This window comes from Suricata suricatta, chromosome 16 (assembly GCF_006229205.1).
Source record: "Suricata suricatta isolate VVHF042 chromosome 16, meerkat_22Aug2017_6uvM2_HiC, whole genome shotgun sequence".
Lineage (NCBI taxonomy): Eukaryota > Metazoa > Chordata > Mammalia > Carnivora > Herpestidae > Suricata > Suricata suricatta.
The window spans coordinates 48381729-48403737 of NC_043715.1; the positions used below are offsets into that span (position 1 = coordinate 48381729).

General features: G+C 59.9%; 2 protein-coding genes across 2 annotated transcripts in view; both read left to right on the plus strand.

Annotated features, from left to right (window-relative positions):
• Positions 1 to 10955, plus strand: part of CLPTM1 (CLPTM1 regulator of GABA type A receptor forward trafficking) — a 28694-nt gene extending 17739 nt beyond the window's left edge. Inside the window, exons 6-14 of the mRNA XM_029925138.1 lie at positions 4006 to 4091; positions 4899 to 5019; positions 5609 to 5853; positions 6518 to 6611; positions 8517 to 8707; positions 8960 to 9055; positions 9349 to 9484; positions 9962 to 10129; positions 10229 to 10955. Coding sequence (XP_029780998.1) covers positions 4006 to 4091; positions 4899 to 5019; positions 5609 to 5853; positions 6518 to 6611; positions 8517 to 8707; positions 8960 to 9055; positions 9349 to 9484; positions 9962 to 10129; positions 10229 to 10503 — 1412 coding nt within the window. The 3' untranslated portion in view covers positions 10504 to 10955. The remainder of the gene's footprint in view (positions 1 to 4005; positions 4092 to 4898; positions 5020 to 5608; positions 5854 to 6517; positions 6612 to 8516; positions 8708 to 8959; positions 9056 to 9348; positions 9485 to 9961; positions 10130 to 10228) is intronic.
• Positions 10956 to 12687: 1732 nt separating this feature from the next.
• RELB (RELB proto-oncogene, NF-kB subunit) overlaps positions 12688 to 22009 on the plus strand; it is a 31503-nt gene continuing 22181 nt past the window's right edge. The window contains 5 exon segments of the mRNA XM_029924312.1: positions 12688 to 12692; positions 15428 to 15759; positions 16652 to 16699; positions 20182 to 20190; positions 21900 to 22008. Of these exon segments, the coding sequence (XP_029780172.1) occupies positions 12688 to 12692; positions 15428 to 15759; positions 16652 to 16699; positions 20182 to 20190; positions 21900 to 22008 (503 nt within the window).

Consider the following 22009-nt stretch of genomic DNA (forward strand, 5'->3'; position numbering starts at 1 on the left):
AGGCTTCCCTGACGGGGGAGGGTGGGGCTCTGTGCGAGGCCAGGCCTGGTGGGAGCAGACACTCTGGAATGGTCTGTGGGTGAGCGACAGGAAGAGTAAGCAGGGGGAAACCGGGAGGACATCGGGGGCTTGTCTCCTGCATGATGTCTGCAACCGCGCCGACGGGCCTTGCACAGATCGCCACCCTTCGGGGGCCCGGCTCCCAGGTGGCCTGTTGGGGTGCTCTCGGGTCCATGTGCTGGGAGGGCCACGCAGCCAGATGAGGCCTCCCGTTCTGTCTGGCTGGTGCTGGCCGCTCACCAGGAGAATCCCGACTCCGTGGACAAAACCCAGGGACTCCAAGTGACCCCGAGAAGTCCAGGGTGAGGGCTGGCCCCTTGGGACTTCCAGCATGGTCCAGCAGCGACCGGGGCTTTTCTCTGCCTAGGGCTTCGTCTTACATTTCAACTCTTCTTGCACATACGCGGGTTAAAATCCAAATAATTCCACATGACTGTGCAAGTCCTGTCTCCTGATCGCCTCTCCCCTTGGCTCCCACACCCCGCTGCTTTCAAGCCCTGGGAGCCGTTTCTCGGCTACTTAACCTCCAAAGTTCCCAGTAGCCGCGCGATGCCACAGTTTCTTGGTTTTTCAACTTTAGATATTTTTTCTTAGCTTCTTGCTCTGGAAGAGAAAGTCCTAGTAGGGGACTAGGACGCTGATTACGTTAACGTTCAGTGTTTAGGCGCTTTTCAGCGTGTGGCTTATTTGCCTCCCAGCCATGTGGTGGGCAGTTCTCTTCCCCATGCTGCCCAGCTTCTCATTTTGCACGCCCTTGATCGTGGTTGGCGTCTTTTCGCGCCCTCCTTGTGTCTTTGTCCTGGAGTCCACTGTCCCCCAACGCGCAGCCCTGTAGGATCTCACCGTACGTAGGTTTCAGCAGATCTAGAAACTCCATGGCTCCCTCACAAGGTTCCCCGCCCCTTCTTGTGAGTCTCGTGTGCCCGCCCACCTCGCTTTTACTTCATCGCGCCTGGGGATGCAGATCAGAGCCCTCCGGTTGTCCCGTGTGGGGCGCTGAGAGCCATGCTTCTCCTCACGTGGGTTAGGTCTTTCCTAATTTTGGGGGACCCCAAAGGCTGATCTAATCTGTTCGTTGTCACCTGTACTAGGCAAAACAAAAAGTCGGTGACCCTGACTCAGTCTCCAAAACTGATTTGCAAAAGTCCCCTCGAGTGTGTGTGTGTGTCTGTGGAGCGTGTCTGTGGTGTCCGTTAGTGGGTGTGGCACGGGCAGAGGTGCACGGAGGGAGTGTGGCTTGCATGGGCAGACTCCACAGGTGTGGCCCTGCGAGTGGCATTTGTCGGGGACGCTGGGTTAGATGTGCCGGACACCTCTGAGGCTGCCTTGGACGTGGCCCAGGGCGGGGGTGGCTTGCTTGCCTTCCCTTTGCCCCTGATCATCGCCAGTGTTACTTCCTGGGGTTTTGCCTTTTGGTGAAATGGGATCTGTAGCAACGCGTGGCTGAGACCATAGTCATGGTCAGTGTGGCATGTGCTGGTGTGGGCTGCAAATGGCATCCATGGCTCATGGACCTGAGGAGCCCACCAGGACCCTCCAGGCCACCCCCAGCCTCACAGCTGGGGCCCTGTGGAGCAGGGACTGGGTGAGGGGGACTCGGAGCTGGCCACATGTCAAGTCCGGGGGGAGAACAAGCCCCCTCTGTCTCTGTCCCCAGAGGGCTGGTGGGTTAGGGCATGGAGGAGCACGGTATCAGAGACCTAACAGCATAGTCCTTTATGTTTCCTAGTGGCCACTTAGTGTTAGTAATGACTTTATTGGGCTCAACGTGTTGTCATTTGAACCTGGAGTCAATGTAGAAAATTCGCAAGGTATCTTCTTCTTTGCCTTAAGTTTTGTTTTTGGTTTGTTTTTATTTTTTATTCTTGAGAGAGAGACAGAGCATGAATGGGAGAGGAGCAGAGAGAGAGGGAGGCACAAAATCTGAAGCAGGCTCCAGGCTCTGAGCTGTCAGCCCAGAGCCCACCTGGGGGCTCGAACTCATGAACTGTGAGATCACGACCTTGAGCCAAAGTGGGATGCTCAACTGGCTGAGCTGCCCAGCCGCCCGCCTTAAGAAACCAAGTGTGTGTTACGCACTCACGGCAGATCTTGGCCTGGCCCAGCCACGCTCTCCATGCCGGCAGCCTCCTGTGGCCAGTGACTGTGCTGGCTGGTGCGGTGCAGGAGCTGTAGCTGCGAGAAAAGGGGACTCTTGTCCCCACAGAATGCAGGCCCGTCCCCTGTTATAGGCCAGTCTGCATGCCACCAAGTCATAGAACGTTTGCCACCTGAGCCGAAGCCCCTCTCCTCCTGGGGCCGGGCCGGGCCTTCCCTGGACACGGCAGCAGGGCGCGTCCGCCTGGAAGGTTCCCTGCAGGAGGCCACCCTCGGCTGTTTCCTGCTCTCCCTGGATGTGGAGGCAAGGTCTCCAGCGAACGGACACAGTAGAAGCAGCAGGTGTGTCGATGTTAACAAGAGCAGCAGGTCCTGGGCCGAAACCACAGGCCAGTTTCCCAGAAGCCTTTTTGAACTTGAGCTCATGCAGAGAATCCAAAAGTCCCAAGCCCGGGTTCTGAGTGGGTGAGAGGGCTCCGGCCCTGTGGTCGGGGTTAACGTGACGGGCAGGGACGCTAGAGCAGGGGCCACAGCGGTCCTGCCAAGAAGCAGTGGTGTTTTGAACCCCGTTCTCCGGCGGAAGGACTGAAGCCTGAGGAGGTGACGGAGCTCACCAAGGTCCCTCAGGAAGACAGACCCAGGACGTGACCCCAGAGCCCCCACTCTTAGCCGGCTCCCTTTCCCATTTCCCCATCTGGCCCTGGCCCTCAGGGGCAGGAGGGAGAAGTCATGGGAGGCGCAGGTTGCAGACGAGGAAGAGCCATAAAGTTCCAGGCCAGGGTGGAGGAGGGGAGACGGGGTGCCAGTGGGCACCGGCCTCCTCTTCCAGGCAGGGCGGCAGGGAGCCCAGAGCAAATGTGGCCTCTGCAAGAGGACGTGAAGTCCACTCCCGGCTGGGGATTCACAGCCCCACGTATGTCTCACATTGGTGGCTTGGGGTCCCCTCCAGAACTGTCCGTGGCCCCCCCGAGTGTGTAGCCGGGTCCCGCTAGTTGCCAGTCCTGGGGTTTGCAGACTGGATGAGGCAACAGACAAGCCAGCCAGAGGGGAGGCAAACATGGGGCCAGGGTAACCAGTGGAGGAGACGAGGGTGGTGAGGGGGGCGGCTGGACGGCCCCCCTGCAATTGGGGTGGGTGGGGAGGCGCGGGGAAGAAGGGTGTGCAACCAGGGACCTGAGGGTACGGGGGATGCCTGCTGGGGAGACAGCGGCACCTCCGGAGGCCCGGGTTGGCGGGTGCGAGGGGTGGGTGGGCGAAGGCAGGAGGTCAGTGGGGCCGCGGTGAGTGTGGCAGGCGCCCCGCTGCGGGAGCGGGAGGCTTCTTAGGTTCAGGAGCAGCTGGATGCGAGCTGATGCTTGGTTCAGAGGGGTCGCTCGTCGCCTTGTGGAGAGAAGGTCAGGAGTGGCCGCCAGGAGAAGCATGTGGCCTGGGGTGGGAGGTGCGTGCGGGGGGGGGGGGGGGGGGGGGGGGGGGGGGGGGGGGGGGGGGGGGGGGGGGGGGGGGGGGGGGGGGGGGGGGGGGGGGGGGGGGGGGGGGGGGGGGGGGGGGGGGGGGGGGGGGGGGGGGGGGGGGGGGGGGGGGGGCTGCCGATGGAGTGGATGGAGCGCATTCTGGAGAAGGGGGACTTCGGGTCTTGCCTGGGGCAGTATGACAACATTGGTGTCGCTGTGAGGTGGGGTGCCGGGCGATGGGGTTTGTTTGAGAGCATCGCTGAGGTTCTTCGGCTACTGCTTCTGTCCGTTGTGGGCCGGAGGCCAGGGAGCGGCTGTTGGGGACACGCAGGTCTGGCATCTGGTGCCAGCAGGTCTGATGTCCACCCTCTTTGCCCTGCCTCCCCTCCCCCAACAGTGATCAACAAGTACAAGCGCCGGCGATTTCAGAAAACCAAGAACCTGTTGACAGGAGAGACAGAAGCAGATCCAGAAATGATCAAGGTACACTTGAGCACAGCTGTGGGACCGTGGGGGGCGTCTGGCCCTTCGCAGCCCAGCAGCCAGCGCCCACAGGTTCCCCTCTGGCACTCCCACTGAGCCGCTGCGGGGGCTCGGCCGGGCCACCTCACGTCTCTGTGCCTCAGTTTCCTCTCTGGAAACCGAGTGAGGAACCGGAGCTCCCTCTCCAGCCAGGGAGGACTCCAGGCATAGCAGCCAATACCCGCGGAGTGAGCACTCCGCACATGCAACACGCGTGGCCTCACGTGCTTCCCACCAGCCCCGCCGGGGGTGGGGTCCTGACTCTGTTCCTGTGATCAGACCAGGAGACGTGCTGGCAGCATCACAGCCAGGCCCCAGAGCCCGGGCTGAGCCTGGCACGGAGTGGGCACCTGATGATGTAACCCTGGCGAGAGTTCTCCCCGGCAGGCTGGGGGTACTGGGGGTGTTAACCTGTGATGGGCATCAGGAGCCTCCCTTCTCCACAGGCTGGTCCCCAGTGGGAGGCCTGGTCCCCAAGCATGGAGGCTTCGTGTAGGTCCCACGGCCACACTGTTATGAGACTCCGCTTTGCAGCCTGGCACGTGACCCCAGGCACATCCTCAGGCCTGAGTCTCCTGCTCTGTTCGGTGGCTTCGGGGGGGTGGTCTGTAAAGGCCAGCATGGGGACCCTCTGGGGTGAGCTATTAGCCAGGGTCACCGCAATGGCTGCTCTTCTGCTGTCTCACATGTCACGGGAGCCCTCAGGAGGGAGCAGGCAGGTGCCTCTGGGGCCCACCTCCCAGCCCTGCCTCATCCCGTCTTCCCTAGAGGGCCGAGGACTATGGGCCCGTGGAAGTGATCTCCCACTGGCACCCCAACATCACCATCAACATCGTGGACGACCACACGCCGTGGGTGAAGGGCAGTGTGCCCCCTCCTCTGGACCAGTGTGAGCCCCCACCTGCCTCGGGCCCTCACCCAGCCTGCCTCCTTGCCTCCTGGCCCCCACTCCCTGAGTCCCCACCACCCCCAGCACTCCCCTTTCTCTTCTCTGTCCTGTGCCTCCTGGTCCCCCTGGCACTTACTGCCTATGTGCCACAACCGGTCCCCTGCAAGTCACATAGCCCATCATCTGGTGGACCCAGCTTGTGGGGGTGGGGGGGATGGCATCACCTAAAAACTCAGATTTCTGACTTCTTTCACAAAGCCGATGTGTGGGAGTCACGGGGCGGCCGTGGCCTGAGCTGAGCTGCAGCTGTCCCGTTCAGGTGTGGCCCGCCCGCCCGTTCTGCCCCACCCTTTCTGCCCTGTCCCCTGCACTGACGTCACGCAGCCCTTCGGCTCCTTGTGGTGTGGCCGGAAAGTGTCCCCTGTCAGAGGGGCCCAATCAGGTCCCTGTAGACACCTGAATTTGCCACCTTTGTTCTTGTTCTTGGATGGCGGGGGGCGGGGGGCGGGGAGGAGGGTCCCCCCACCCTCTTGGGTGCCGCTGGCCTCCAGCCCGGGCTGAGCAGTGCCCCTGCCTCATGTGCCCACAGATGTGAAGTTTGACGCCGTGAGTGGTGACTACTACCCCATCATCTACTTCAACGACTACTGGAACCTGCAGAAGGACTACTACCCCATCAACGAGAGCCTGGCCAGCCTGCCGCTCCGCGTCTCCTTCTGCCCGCTCTCGCTCTGGCGCTGGCAGCTCTACGCCGCCCAGAGCGCCAAGTCACCCTGGAGCTTCCTGGGCGATGAGCTGTATGAGCAGTCGGACGAGGAGCAGGACTCGGTGAAGGTGAGGGGGGCAGGGCGGGGTGGGGGCTTCCAGCACCTTCTGGGCTGCGGGAGGGGAGGGCAAAGGGAAGTGGCGGCCTGGGGACCTCCAGCCCAGACTCCCTGCCCAGGACCCCCTCTTGTGGCAGGCCCCGGCTGGCGCTGGGGCTCCTGTCTCGAGGCTTCTGTGGACCTTCTTGTCACAGCTTTTCTGTCAGCTCGGCCGGGCCTTCTGGATCTGGACCTGCGTTCCCCTGCCCCTCCCCTCCGCCACAGCCTGTCCCCTTGGCCCTGAGCTCCAACTCTCTCTGACTGTGTCCTGGAACATCTGTTGTTCGTTCCTACCTTTTTCCCCGCCTGTGTCCATGACCTAGAGACTCAGCGGCACCTCCCTGGACTTGTCTTTGGTGTTGAGTTGCTGGTCTTCAACCCAGCTGTCCCTTCATGTGTCTTGGTCACCCTGCCTCGCCCCATCACTGTCTACATCCCCCCCATCTGTAAAGCATTTGCCCGCCTCTCTGTGCCCACCTGCCCATCCTGAGCCACTCTCCTGCCTCAGGGCAGCCCCTGGGCTCCGGTCGTCTGGGGCCCAGGGAAGAGGAGCGGGGCTGGCTAATGACCGTGATGCAATGGTCACCCCAGGCAAGGGCACGACAGTGCTCACTGACATCTCCCCCCACCCCTAGGTTGCCCTCCTAGAGACCAACCCCTACCTGCTGGCACTCACCATCATCGTGTCCATCGTCCACAGTGTCTTTGAGTTCCTGGCCTTCAAGAACGGTAGGGTTGGGACCCTGGGGCCGATGAGAGGCCACAGGGGCTGGGGATAGGAGGGTGTGTGGTGGGCCCAGGGCCTCTTCCCCCTTCTTCCTCAGTCTCCATGGGTTCTCCCTCTACATGGGGTCTCTCAGCCCCACTCTCCAGAGCCCTGAGGAGCTGGGGACGGTAATGGCCCCAAAACTCCCAGCCCAGAAACTCCCAGCCAGCAGGTGTGGCACCAGGGAAGGAGCTGGCGTGCTGTGCCGGAAGAAGCCAGGCCGGCACCACCAGGGGGCTGGGGAACTCCAGGGCCGGGAGCAGGGAAGCCCCAGGGTTGCTCCTGCGACCCTGTACAGCCTCTCTTCCCTGGGGGAGGCCCCTCAAGGCTGCGTAGATGGGGCCCACCTCGGTGGCAAGGCAGCAGCCCTGTCCCCAGAAGGCCCGTAGGTTCCAAAGGCCAAAAAGGCTGATGGCCAGCATTTCAGGGAGGACAGGCCAGGTGCCAGGCACTGTTCTTAGTGCCCTCACCGTCCAGCCTGCTGAGTCTCCACGGCCCCAGCCCCACCAGGAAGCCTGTCGTCAGCTCTGTGTGTAGGAGTAGGTAGGTGGGGGCTCAGGGAGGCTAAGTAACTTGGCCATAATCACACAGCTGCCATGTGACAGAGCCAGAGTTTGGACCCAGGCAGGGGCTCCAGCATTGCTTTGTCCTCTAAGCCCTGGGGGTCCCTTCCTCCTCCCCAGAGAGCTGTAGTCTGGGGGGGCCTGCTGCCCCATAGCCTACCCAAGCAGCAGTCATGGGCATTAGCATCATTGAGACAGTACAGCCGTGACCGAGAGTTACCTTCTAGAAGTTTGTAACTTCCAAATTGGACAGAAGGTGGTGGCAACACTGGTAGCCGGGCCTGGGCACACCCTGGCCCACAGACTTCCTGCTGACTCCCAGCTGGCCGCCTCGGGTCCCTCTTCCTCCTGGGAGATGCGGGCACAGAGGGCACGGCCCCTCGCCCAAGGCCACTCAGCAGGGGGTGGGCCCTGGGCGCCTTTACTCCTCATGCTGGTCGCCTCCCTGGTCTGAGGTGGGACTCAGATCCACCCGCCTCCCAACAGGCCCCATCTCCACACCCGCTCTTCCCGGTCAGGCCTGGGGGGATTCTGTGAGTGTCCCCGGCATCTGATGGGGGCCAGGCGAGCATGCCAGAGCAGGGCAGCCGGCCTTGCATGCTGATGTGGAGCCAGCCCCGAGTGGGCCTGGGCCTGGCTCTGCTTCTGTGGGACGGGCACTGTGGCGGGTCAGCTCCCTGGGCTGCGGGGGGAGCCCTGCTCCTGCTCACTGTGGCCCCTGGGAGGCCAGGGCCCAGGGAGGGGCTGGCCTGGCCCTGTGGGTGGGGTCTGCGGAGCACTCGAAGGAGCTGGGGTTGAAGACCAGGGCCCAGGCCCTCGTCTACACCCCAGGTGTGTCTGAGGTCCCCCAGGGTTTAAGGGCAGTGGGCCGGAGGAGCCCATCTTGAAGTGTGTGTCCCAGAGCTTCCTGCCCAGGGTATGTAGCGTGGCACCAGGGTGGACAGCCTAGGTCTGGTGTCATGCAGACCCAGCTTCCGTCCAGATTCGGCCCGGCCAGGCCATGCGGCCTGAGGAATGTGGCTCCCCTGGCCAGCCTTAGCACCTGGCCTATGGCAGTGGTCACCGTCCCCATCAGACTGCACCCTGGGTGCGAGGAGGTGGTCGATTTAAGGACCACAGAGGTCCTGCCTGTCTGCCACTTTGGCAGAGACTTTACGGGGAGTGGAGGGTGATGTGCGCCCCTCCCCTCGGCCGAGCCGGCACCGCTCCGACATGTTGAGGGTCTGGGGATGAGGCCTGAGGGAGCTGCAGGAGGGACTTGGAGGCTCTGCAACCCCTTGGCTTCCCCCCAACTTTTGTGCGCAGACATCCAGTTTTGGAACAGCCGGCAGTCTCTGGAGGGCCTGTCGGTGCGCTCCGTCTTCTTCGGCGTTTTCCAGTCTTTCGTGGTCCTTCTCTACATCCTGGACAACGAGACCAACTTCGTGGTCCAGGTCAGCGTCTTCATCGGGGTCCTCATCGACCTCTGGAAGATCACCAAGGTCATGGACGTCCGGGTAAGGCTGGGCCACTGCATTCTTCTGGGGCCCACCAGGACTGGGAAGGGTGGTTGTCTGCGCTGGCCGGACCCTGGAGCTGGCCCCTGGGGGTTTCCCAGTGCCTGTGCACTCCCAGGACCAAGGGGATTTTCGCACCAGGGGAATTTTTGGGTCACACGTGGGACAGGGGAACTGGGAACAGTGAGGAAGGGTGGGGGTGGGGGCCAGCGTGGTTGCCGACCACGGCCTCCCTCCCCTCCCCGTCTGCAGCTGGACCGGGAGCACAAGGTGGCAGGACTCTTCCCCCGCCCGACCTTCAAAGACAAGTCCACGTACATCGAGTCCTCTACCAAAGTATATGACGATGTGAGTGTCGTCCACCGTGGGCCCCGGAGAGGGTCTCCAAGCACCCACACGCCTCCAGGGGACCCCGGAGACGGGCAGCGGGTGGGGGGTCGGGCCTCTGCCTACCAACTGACGGCGCCCTTCTTTATGGCCGGTGTCCCACCCTCCGGTGTTCCATGTCTGCCATGCATACTTCCTATCTGAGTCCAGAGTTCCCAGGGCCGCCTGGAAATTCCCCCGGCCTGGCCTGCCGGACCAGGTGTGGGTGGGTGAGGGCGGGGAGCTGGGTGCCAGCCCTGCCCTGCGCCCCGCAGATGGCGTTCCGGTACCTGTCGTGGATCCTCTTCCCACTCCTGGGCTGCTACGCCGTCTACAGCCTCCTGTACCTGGAGCACAAGGGCTGGTACTCGTGGGTCCTCAGCATGCTCTACGGCTTCCTGCTGACCTTCGGTGAGCGCCCGCGGCGCGCACCCAGCCCAGTGTGCGGGGACTTCTCCAGGGACAGGGACAACCCGGGGGAGGGAGGCACGCGAGAATCCCTGAGGGGTGCCTGGTCTGGCGTGGGGGTCAGTGAGGACTTCTGGGAGGCCACGCACAGGATCTTTCAGTATGTCCGTGTCCCCAGGGTCCCCCTTAGAGTAACTAGGCCAACGGGCGAGCGAGCTGGGGCACCAGGGAGGTGCCCCAGAGGGGCTGACGTAAAAGGGGCTTGGGGAGACCTCTACGGGGATGACGGGTAAACCGAGGCCTGCAAGCTGCCCCGGGGCAGGGTGAGGGCGCCTTAGGGAGATGTGTCTGGGCATGTGAGTGGTGAGGCGGGGTGGCAGGAGCGGAATGCGGAGGCAGGACTGGAGATGTGACCCGAAAGGTCGGGGGTCAGGACGCCCCATCGTCTGCTCACGGGCGTCCCTTTCCCCGTCCCCGCAGGCTTCATCACCATGACGCCCCAGCTCTTCATCAACTACAAGCTCAAGTCCGTGGCACACCTGCCCTGGCGCATGCTCACCTACAAGGCCCTCAACACCTTCATTGACGACCTGTTTGCCTTTGTCATCAAGATGCCTGTCATGTATCGGATCGGCTGCTTGCGGGACGGTGAGGTCCAGTGGGCGGGCGCCGCCAGAGCCGGCACGTGGGGGGGGGCCTGGTCTGAGGGGTGCCAGGCCCCCCTCACGCCACCCCCTCACCCCCCAGATGTGGTCTTCTTCATCTACCTCTACCAACGGTGGATCTACCGCGTCGACCCCACGCGGGTGAATGAGTTTGGCATGAGTGGTGAGGCGCCAACGGCAGCAGGGGCCCTCCCGCCCCCACCCACCCCGGCCCCTGCCACTACCACCGCTGCCGCTGCCACCGCCAGGGAGGAGGCCTCCACACCCCCGCCCGCCAAGCCCACCCAGGGGGCCAGCTCTGCCACCGAGCCCCAGGAAGCCCCTCCAAAGCCAGCAGAGGACAAGAAAAGGGATTAGCCGCCCCCAGTCCTCCTCTTCCGCTCCGGCTCCTGGTGACCACCATCCCCGCGGCCCCGGCCCCCTTGCCTCCCCTCCTTGTCGCCCTTTCCTTGGACAGATGGGGCCAGGGCGGCGGGAGGCCCCCCTCGGGCCGGAGCCCGGCGTGTGTTGCAGGGGCCAGGGCCGGCCGGGGCACGCTGTTTGTGGAGGCGCCGTCTGTCTGTATGTCCCTCTGTGTTTCTAGCCATCTCACCCTGCCAGCCCAGCACCATTGGGAATCATGGTGAAGCTGACGCGGCGCTGCCCAGGGGGGTGCCCCAGCAGGGGAGGGTGCGGCTGGGGCCCCTCTGTGGGATGCCTGCGGCCATCCGTCATCTTGTCCCTTGTCCCCCGGCCATGCCCCTCCTCCCAGACCGCCGCCCTTTAACACAGTCTGGATTTAATAAATTCATATGGGTGTTTAACTTAAACTCAGCGATCCCCCCTCGTGCCTGCCTTCCTCTGCTGCCTCCAAGGGCAGCCCCGCCGGGGCATGAGGGAGCCCTGTGGAGCACAGGGCACAGCAAAGTGGGACACAGCGAGCCCCACGGCCGGCGCTTCCTCCCCCTTCTCCCCCTCCCAGCAGCCCTGCAAGGGGCTTGCGTAACTCCCCATTTCACAGGCGGGGAAGCTGCTTGCTGTGCCCTTACGGCACCTGTGTCCTCCCCCACGAGCTTGCATCTGGCTGTGCCCTCTGGTGGTCTCCTGACCTCAGGCTGCCAGGCAGGCCAGCCACAGAGGCCACCTCCTGAGTGATTCCCCGCCAGGCCTCCTCATTCAGGAGTCCCCTCACGTCCCCGGGCCTGTGAGCTCTCCCTGCCCGGGTCCTGGTAGAGGTACCGGGGTGAGTCCTCACTCAGGTGGTGTCCCTGGCTGCCGTGCTCCGTAGCTGTTGAGGTGACCTATGCCCCGAGGACCTGGCCAAGACGTTTTCCCAAGCGCCTGGTGTGGGCCTGTCAACCTACGTTACAGACTCGGACTCTAGAACTCCAGGAGTTCTGCACTCTGAAGCGTTGGGACCCCACACTTCCAGATTTGCTGTTTTGGGGGGTGACTGCATCAACACTGGGAGAGGAGGCCTGGGGCCGAGGCCACACGGGGCTGCACCGCCAGCCTCCCTGCGGAGCCAGGCAGGGGTCCGTGAGGTCCCCGGAAGTGTGCGCATGTGGGCAGTGGGCTCCCCCACGCCCCCGGCAGCCACAGACCCACAGCACTCCCTGCCCTGCCCTGCGCCATCCCAGGGTTGCCAGGCTGGGAGGAAGGCCGAAGCCCTCTGCTGGGCTTCTGCCCCACACTTCCAGGCGCTCAGGCCCCCTGGCCTCACCGCCCCCCACAGGCACATGCCCAAGCCTTTGGCAGGACCCAGCGGCCGTACCCCCTGCACTGAGTCCCACGTCTTCACTGCCTCTGAGACCACCGGCTCCAGGCTGTTCCCTGTTCTGTCCCTGCCCCTCCCGTTCCCCTCACGCGGCAGCCAGAGGGCTTCCCAAGGCTCAGACCTGGGCCTGCCTGTCCCCTGCTCAGAACCCGCCGTCGTGCCCAGTATGCTTGGGGAGAAGCGCCCAGGCCCATAACTAGTCAACGAGACCTTGAGGGGACAGGACTTAACCCCCATAGCCTCATCTCGCTTTTTATATTTTTGTTTTTTTTAAGATTGTATTTTCAAGTCATCTCTACACCCAGTGTGATTGAACTCACAACCCCCCGTTGCACGCTCCACCTACTGACTGACTGGACCAGCCAGGCGCCCCTTGTCACCCTTGCTTTAACTTGCCATGGTCTGTCTTCTGGCTCTAGACCCTGCTCTTTCCTTACATTCCCTCAGGCACACAACTCTTTATCTTACCCCAGGCATCCCCCACATTGCAGTTCCAGTATCTCTTCCTCCAGGAAGCCCTCCCTGACCTCCTAATCCAGGACCCCCAGCTCCCTGGGCTCTCATACCCCAGCCCTGCCCACTCTGGGTCATCACTGTCTGGGGACAGGTTATTCTCCACTGGACTGAGCCTTGTGAGTCCAGAGCCAGGGCTGTCCTGGTCACTGCTCTGTCTGTGGGAATGCTTGCCCAGCACATGTTTTGCAGCCCTGACTTCCACAGACGTACACATCCAGAACAGTGGACCTTGGCGGGGCTGGCATTAACACACTGGGGGACAGCCGGACATGCGGTCAGTCCACAGATCTTTCCTGAGCGCCTCCCTTGCACGGGGTGCTGAGCTGGGGGGTGGGGACAGGGTCCTGCTTACACAGCCCCAGGTCTGCCCTCGGGGTGCTCAGAGCCCAGCAGAAGCCCTGAGCCCTGAGGATTTCTGACCTGTGCTTTCAGTTATTCACCCAAAAACCAGTTAGGCCTGACGTTTACAAGGGGCAGGGGTGGGGTGGGTGGGGAGGAGAACCAAGTGGGCTCTTAGTCCTGTTATAGGAGCCACTATTTAATGTTTCTTATCACAAGCCAAACTCAAGTCTAAGGTTTGTATGCAGTTTGCTTCATCTATTAAATTTAATGCTACTCAATGTCTCCATCACTTGACAGGCCACATTGACCCTCATTCTCATTGCTTCTCCAGCGGTCACCCCAGCCTCCTTGTTCCTTGAACATGCCATGCATGTTCCCACCTCAGGGCCTTTGCACTTGCTGAGCACTCCGCCTCAAACACTTCCCTATACAGCCACAAAGATCCTTCACCATTTCGACTCTCTGCTCAAATGTCATCTCAGACCTTCCCTGAACTTCCTAACCCAAACAGTACCCTCCAAACTCAATCCATATATCCCGCTTTATTCCGTAATGCCACCATCATCACTAGATTTGCATTTACTTATCTATTTTATTTTTATTTTCTATTTTATTTATTTTTTAATGTCTTTTATTTATTTTTGAGAGACAGAGAGAGACAGCATGAGCAGGGGAGGGTCAGAGAGAGAGAGGGAGACACAGAATCCGAAGCAGGCTCCAGGCTCTGAGCTGTCAGCACAGAGCCGACGCGGGGCTCGAACCCACAAACTGTGAGATCATGACCTGAGCCGAAGCCAGCCGCTTAACCGACTGAGCCACCCAGGCGCCCCTTATTTTCTATTTTAGAGAGCAAGAGCACAAGCAGGGGAAAGGGGCAGAGGAAGAGACAGAGACAGAATGTTAAGCAGGCTCCATGCTCAGCACTGAGCCTGACACAGAGCTTGATCCCACGCCCCTTGGGATCATGACCTGAGCCCCAATCAAGAGTGGTCTACTGAACTGACTGAGCCCCCCAGATGCCCTGCTCATCTAGTTCTCCATCTGTCCTCCCCCACCTTTGTTTTCAGTTCCATGATGAGAGGGGCTTTTAGTTCTCATCTTCCTCGCTCTGTCCATCTGTTGGGACGGTGCTAGCGCATATGAGAGCTATCTGCAAGTGTCAACTATCTTCAGTATCTTATTAATCCCGACAGCCATCCTATTATAAGACCCATTTTACAGATGGGGAAACCGAGGCTCCTAGACAAAGTCAGTTGCCTGAGGTCACATTGCTGGTAAGTGGCAGACCTTGATTTGAACCCCAACAGCCTGATTCTGGACCCTTGAGTCATAACCTCTCTTCCAACGCTCTTGTCAAATGCAGGCTGCAGCCTCCCAGGCCAAATCCAGCCTTTTCCAGTGTTTTCGTGATTTGTACATTTTTAAGCAGTTGGGGAAAAAAATCTCAAGAAAAATACTGCATTTCACATGAGAGTTACACAAACCCCAAGTTTCGAAGCCCATAAAACAATGTTTTGTTGGGACCGGGCCGTGCTCATTGCTTCTGTGCTGTCTTTGGCTGTTTTTGTGGAAAAGGTTTGCTTGATACCTTCCTCCACGGCAACACTTGGGCTTCAGTTACCCGTATCACCTGAAGGCCCGAGGGCCACACGTCGAGACTGCTGTCTACCCTATCCCGCGTCCCATGCGGAGGCCTGGCATGGTGAGTGCTGTGACCTTGGTCCCCGGGGCAGGCCCTGGCACACAGCAGGGACTCAGTAAGTGTATGTCGAATGAATCAATGAGTCCGCAAGGGTAATGGAGAGGGAGAGAAGGGGTGGGAATCTGACATGAGCGGGCACAGGATGCCAAACCCTGGCAAGAGAGGACGTCATGGTCAACCAGTCATTCTCAGGGACAAACAGGGAAGGCCTAGGAATGTGACCTAACCAAATAGCTGCCCCTGTTTGAGCCTCAGTCTCCCTCTCTGCAGTAGTGGTAAACTGACCACATGCCTCTGAGGCTGGTGCAGGTTGTGAGGCATCCCTCCAGGTCAGCCCTTTGCTCAGGGGTCAGGCACACAGCTCAGTGCATACACTGGGGGCTCCGCGGTTTCCCTGCCCACAATGAGTTGCTGAGCCTCCGAGGTGAAAGTGTTCTGGGTTATTAGGAAACCTGAAGGGGCAATGGACAAAATAAAACATGCATCCATGCAATAAACATTTATTGGACACCTACTGTGTTCCAAGGGCTGTTCTAGACGCTGGAGTTAGAGCAAGAAACAAGACAGACACATCCTAAAACTGGCATTCTAGATTCAAATGTTTAAGAATCTTTGATCCCAATTTACTCTTGAAGAAACTGAGGCATAGAAAGGCTGCAGAGGTTTTCATAAAGATCGTTACTACCAATGGCAGCCAGAGCCCTGGCAACCTCCTGATCCCGAAGCTTCCCTTAGAGCCAGAAGCAGCAGGTTCAGCTCACGCTAGCAGACCTGGGGCACGGGCCTCAGTTTCCCGACTTGCTCCCGGGGTAGGACGTGAGTGGTCCCAGGCAAGCCTCAGTTGTCTCCGCCAGAGCATTGGGCAGCGGTGCTGACCCAGCCCCTCCCGTGCGCCCAGCCTCCTCTTCCCGGCCGGCCCCGCCCCCGCGGCCACGTGACGCGTGGGGGTTTTCCCGTTCCCCTAGCGTGACGTCACGATGGGGTGCAGGCCAATGGGCGCGCAGGCCGGCGGCGCCGGGGAATTCCGCCGCCCCGCCCCCGCCCGCCGCCCGCCCGGCCCGGCCCGGCGCCCCCCGCAGCCCCGGGCGCCGCGCGTCCAGCCCGGCCTGCGGCCCCAACCCCTGCGCCGCTCGCCCGACCCGCGGTCTTCCTCCGGACCGTGCCTTCTGGCCGCCCGGCCTGCCCGCGTGTGTATTTTGATCTGGGCCGGCCTACGGGCCGTCCGTCCCCACTGGTCGGGCCATGCCGAGTCGCCGCGTCGCCAGACCGTCCGCTGCGCCGGAGCTGGGGGCCTTGGGTAAGAGGGACCAGGGCTCAGGAGAGGAGTCTGGGGCGGGACTGGAGATGCAGGGGTTCTGAGGGGTCCTGGAGTAGTCTGGGGGTTCCTACAGGACTCTAGAGGCTTGGGGGGTCGAGGTTGAGGGTTCCGGGGACCCTGTATTAAAGGGAAGGAAGGAGGCAGAGGATAGTGACGGGGTCCAGCCCAAGGTAAGAGGGAGGTGTCCCACTACGGAGTGAGAAGGGGGCGGGGCCTGACCCTGAGGCAAAGCGGGGGGCGGGGCCAGACTCGGAGAAGGCGGAGCGGGAGCTGGTCCTGCGAAGCGGGGGCGTGGACAGACTCAGAGAGGGCGAAAATGAGGGTCCTCGCTCACCGAAGGGGGCGGGGCCTGACTGAGGGCAAGGAGGGGGCGGAGCCTAAGTCTAAGAAGGAAGCAGGGTCTTCTCAGAGTAAGGGGGCGGGGCCTGACTGCCAGCAAAAAGGGGGTGGTCCTGTTCCGAAAAAAGGAGGGCGGGGCCTGACTCGGAGAAGAAAGAGGGGCGGGGCCTGCCTCTGAAGAGAAGTGGCAGGGTCTGAGAGGGAAAAGGGGACTGGATGACCCTGAAAAAGTGAAGGAGCGAAAGGACGGAGCGGGGGCTTTCCTACTGCGGTTAAGGGCTCTTCCAGGCCCGCCCTTAAGAAAGTGAAGGAGCCGGCCTGAGAGTGGCGAAGGGTGGGGAGAATGACAGAAACTGGGGAATAAGTCCTTAAGTTGGAGAAGGAAGGAAGGCCAGACCCTGCCGGCAGTAAGGGAGAGGGGGCGTGATCCAAGGGGGCGGGGCCAGGAGAGGAATGGGATGGGGCCTGGGAGATTCTCTGGCCCTCCCACAGCATCTACATGATCTCCTGAGACATGCCTCCCTCCCTGCAGGGTCCACTGACCTCTCCTCGCTCTCGCTCGCCGTTTCCAGGACCACGGGTGAGCAGCCCTGCACAGTTCCGGCCTGCCTGCGCGCTCTGGACGGGGGAGGGGGGCGTCCTGTGGAGGTGGCACTGGGCACCCCTCTTGTCTGGGGTTTCGCCCAGGTCCACCTCAGCTTTGCTCTGACCACCTGTATCCACCCTCCACGGTCGAGGGGGCCCCAGATGCCCCTACCTCTCTGGTGATTAGGAGCCGGACAGGTAAAACTAACCACCCATTCATCCTCTAAGAGGAGTCCTCCGTAGAGATTTCTCCTGGCAGTGCAGAGGGTAATACTTACACACTGGTGCCATCCACCACCTCCTCACTGTGTGAATGCCTGCAAATCACTTCCCCTCTCTGGGCCTCAGTTTTCCTCATCTGTAAGATGGACATAATATCAGTGCCTCCCTTTTGGTCGGGGGAATTGAGAGAATTCAATGAGCTGATACAGGCAGACTTTCAAAGCAGTGTCTGGCTTTGAGTTCAGTAAGTGTTAACCGTTGATAACTGCTTTTACTATTATTGTTGTCGTTGTTGTTAGACAGCCTGTAACCATGATTCTTAAGCCTTTACGTTCATCAGTGTCAGGGAGCTTGTTAAAACAGATCGTCGGGCCCTACCTCTAGAGTGTCTGATTCAGTAGGTCTAGGATAGCAGCCCTGAGAGTTTGCATTTCTAGCAAGTTCCCAGAAAATGCTGAGAACCACTAGTCTGGACGGTCCCTCTGCCCGTGCAGTGCTGCCCAAGAAAACGCAGACTCATGGCTAAATGGCAACATCCTCTCTCCTAAAAATCTTCTGGCATTTCCAGGGCAGGGATTGAGTCCTGTCATTGTGAAAACTCAGTGGCCCTAGTGGACCGGGGCGGGGCCTCGGTCTGGAGGTACAATCTTGGCATGGACCTTTGGAGCATTGGGCCTGGCTGTGAAGGAGGCTCGTCGGCTTCTCTAACGGGTCTGAGAGTTAAGACAACCGTGAAAAGTGGGGCGTGGCACGGGGGACAGGTCCTGCCGGAGTACTGGTTCTGGGCGGGAACAAGGCTGAAGCTTTTCTGGCACAAGACCCAGGTCTACGGTTTCAAGTGAGGGTAACTGGTGACGTCCTCTCTTCGGTTAACATTCCCCGAGCGCCTGTTCCGTACCTGGTCCTGTGCTGGGCAGCGCTGGGGACTCAGTAGTGACTGAGACAGCCCTGACTCTGGCCTCACAGGTCCCCTCCCTAGATGTGGAGGCAGACATGTACGCAATAAATTAAATGTGGGATTGTAAAATATGATAAAGGCTCTGAAGAGGCCTCGGGGCCAGTGATCTCTAACAACAGGGTGAGGACCTAAATGCCAGGACAGAGTGGGAGGGAAAATGTCCCTCGTTCTAATGGGCTAGACACGTACTGGTTCCTGAGTATCCTTCGCGACAGGCCAGACATGTTCCCTACTCTGAGGCGCTCACAGTCCACAGGAGGAGACAGGTTTGAGTCTCTTAATGTAAAGTCATGTCAAATCCTAATCAGTGCCATGAAAATGATAAAACAAGGGTATGCCACTGTGAGTGACTGGAGCAAGGGACCAGGGGGCTCTCTTAGATAGCGTGGTCACACAAGACCCACCTAGTAAGTGACATTTGAGCAGGGACCTGAAGGAGGAAGGGGAGGCCACACAAAGAAATGGAGGAAGAGCGTTCCGGTAGAGAGCAGGCTGTGCTAAGGCCCTGAGGCAGGAAAGGCATGTGGCCCATCTTGGGTGTCCCTGAATGGTCTGCAGGTCTCTGTGGGAGGTTGAGGTGGGGTAGGGTGTTGTTTGAATTGAATAAGGAGAAGGTCCCAGTGTTTCCTGGCTGAAAGGGGATTTTTAATAATACTATTAGGTAAGCTTTATGGAGGGCCTAGAGCAGTCAGACACTGTGCTAAGCAATTTATTTCCCTGTGTGAGTGTGAGTCCTCCGTCTGAATCCTCATGTTCACACCTGGGATAGGAGCTCAGGCCTCATTTTTCAGAGGAAGACTCAGAGCTGTTGAGAGACTTGCCCAAGGCTACACAGTGAGTGACAGGTAGGATTCAGACCAACCTCTAGGTGACTCTGCACCCCATGCTGTGAAAGCGCGTCTTCCAGCCCCTCCTTCTTATATAGAGACTGATGGACCGAGGCCTGGAAAGGGAAAGCGGGTTACCCAAGTCCGTGAAAGAAGGTCTCCCACCACTTTATCCAGTCGCAGTCAGCATTTATGTCGTGCCTCTGACCGTGCGCTCTCGGTGCTTCCCACGTGTTAGCTCATTTGATTTTCACCGCAGCCTAATGAGGTATTACTGTGTCCATTTTACAGATGAAGACACCAAGGGCCCAAAGGGGTTAAGTAATGGGCTCAAGTCCCCACAGTTAGCAAGCTGCACAGCAGGGGTTTGAGCTGAGGCAGTCCAGCTGGGCCTCAGTTTCCCCCTGTAGCCTGAGAGCTCCTGGAGGGCCCAAAGTCGAACTCATCTTGGGGTTCCCAGGTCGTCCAGCATAGATGCTTAAGAAAGTTTTGCGAGATGGAGGTTGGGCCCCGCCAGTGATCTCTGGCCTGTCCCTTCTTCTCTCCTCAGTGTCCCCATCTGCCAAGTGGGGGGGTGTCCTCCCCACCTTGCTGACCTCACAGATCACATGAGATAAGGGGAGCAGGTAAACTGCTTTCTGAGGAGCAAAGGTCTGGCTGCCAGGAGCCGCTCCCGAGAGTGGGAGAGGAGGAGGAGCAGGAGCAGGAGGAGGACAGGTCTGGCAGCAGGTGGGCGGGTATTGAGAAGTCTGTGGCCAGCAGCACACTGCCCTCCCTCAAGGCGTGAGCCCAGGCTGGCTTGCTCCCTCCGGCCTTCCCGTCCCCCACCCCGTCCTGTCTAGGGAATGATGGGAAGTGCGGCTGAGCTCCTCCACGGCCCCTTTCAGGACTGAGCTTCCCTGAGGCGGTGACAAAGGGCTTCCCCAGCATTACTGTTACTCCCCACTCAGGGGGCGAATCTGGGATGATGGACGGGCATTGCTGAGGGACTGGGCCCCGAAGCAGTGTGGGTGGGTGCCTGGAGGCGAAGGATCGACTTCCTTGGACCTTCAGATACTAGCCAGTGTAGAACCTGGGACCCTATGTGGCCTTTAGGGAGGGGACACTCCCACATGCTATTTAGAATCTTGGATGTTGAGTTTTTTCCCCAGTGATAAGACCTTTGGTTTCCTTGGATCCCCAACAATGCTTTATAATTCCTGACATAGATGTTTTCTCGAAGGCCCTTGAGGGTACCCTGACCCTGGGGCTCCGATATTGGGAGCTGAAGGGGAGGGGGTAGCCCAAAAGATAAGACAGGCGCTGAAGTTTGGTACCTCAGGGAGTCGGAGCCCAGTTTCCCAGGATGGAGGAAGGGGGAAAGGGAGGGGGGTTCCATGAGGGGATAGGGTTGGGAATCTGTCTTAAAAGATGAAAGTCTTGACCACTTTCTGGACCTCACTTTTCTCTCTCTTTCTCTTCCTTCCACAGATGAATTGGGTGAGTATCACAGGTCTGGGGGGAGGCCGAGGAGTCCCAAGAGCTCATAGTGGGGGGATCTTGGTCTTCCTTGCTGTTGGGCAAGGGGAGGGTCACAGCGTGCCTTCCAGGACTGCCAGGGGATTTTAGGGGTCAGGTTCCCAAGGTATTAGCAGTACTTGATACTTAGAGACGCCGCTGCACGTCAGCTGCCTTTCATGTTACCATTACTGTGCCTGTTGTTAATTCTTTCAGCGAGTTGTATCGAGCACCTGCCAAGTGCCAGGCACTGTTCTGGGCACTGGGGACTCAACCACAAACCAAACAAGGTCCCCACCCTCCTGGAGCTGACACTCTAGCGGAGCAGACAGTAGGGAAAGGAATAAATGAACAGGATCATGTCTGATGGGGCTAAGGGCTGTGAAGGAAATCACACGAAGAGGAACAGATGGGAAGACACACAGTAGATTGACCCCTTCCTGAAGAGGTGACATTTGTGACCAGAAGGATGAGAAGCCAGTGAGGACCGAACGAGATAGGCAATATGGGGAGCAAGCACAGCCTCCCAAAGAAGGGCAGGCTTGCTGGGAGCAAGCAAGAAGAAAGAGCTAGGCAACAGTGGGGTGGAGGGAGGCCTAGATCCACAGGGGCCGGTCCATGCAGGGCTCTGGGGCAGGGGTCCGGAGGGGTCTGGGGTGTGGGTTTTTGGCGTGCGTGTGTGTGTGTTTCTGCAATGAGTAGAGTTTGGGTGGAGGTGGTGGTGGGGTTATACTGGGAAGATACTGACCTCGGCTGGATGGGAGATGGCGGCCACGGGAGGGGGGACAGGATTGGACATGAGATACCTCTGGCTGTGTGTGGGAGAGAGGCCGGAGGCAGTGAGGTGGTGGCGAACAGGAGCAGTGGTTCAGAGGGGAGACCCTGAGGGTGGACCAGGATGGAGGCAGGGGTGTGGGGAGAGGTGTAAATATGTAGTTGAGGCAAGAGGCAGAGAAGTTCAAGGACGGGACACAGATGTGGGTGGCGAGCAGCCCCAAAGATGTGCACCCTTGCGGCTTGACTGAGCACTTGGATGCTAGTGCTGCTGAGCTGGGACCGGCTGGGGCAGGGCGGCTGTTATTAAACGGGTGAGATGGAGGCAGGGACACCTGTTACCTGGCCCTACCTTTATCCAGGTGAGTGGTGATGGAGACCTGAATTCAGGTGCTATTAGAGAGGGGCGTGGACATGAGCGTGCAGGAGAAGGAGAAACCGGGCAGGCCCCCAGGTTTCTGGCTCCAAGAACTGGGAAGCTGTTTGCAAGGAGGGGTAGGGGCTTTTTTTGTGTATGGGGCCAAGGCCTCTGCACTTTGCCCACAAGAAATATGCTTTATTTTATCTTATTTTTTTTAAATATTTTATTTATTTTTGAGAGAGAGAAAGACAGGGTGTGAGCAGGGGAGGGGCAGAGAGAGGGCCAGGGAGACACAGAATCCGAAGCAGGCTCCCAGTGCTGAGCTGTCAGCACAGAGCCGGTCAGGGGGCTCGAACTCATGATGAACTGTGAGATCATGACCCCACCCGAAGTGGGAGTTCCACCGACTGAGCCACCGGGGCGCCCCACGAAATAGGTTTTGAAGAAATGAATGGAGTAGGGAAGGAGGGGCGGCGCAGGGCGGCGGCGGGTGGGCGGGTCATCAGGCCTTTCCCTTTATAATCAGCGTCACCCCCAGTGTTTGCTTCTCCCGCAGAGATCATCGACGAGTACATCAAGGAGAACGGCTTCGGCCTGGAGGGGGCGCCGCCGGGCCCGGGCGAGGCGCAGCCGCGCCTGGTGTCTCGCGGGGCCGCCTCCCTGAGC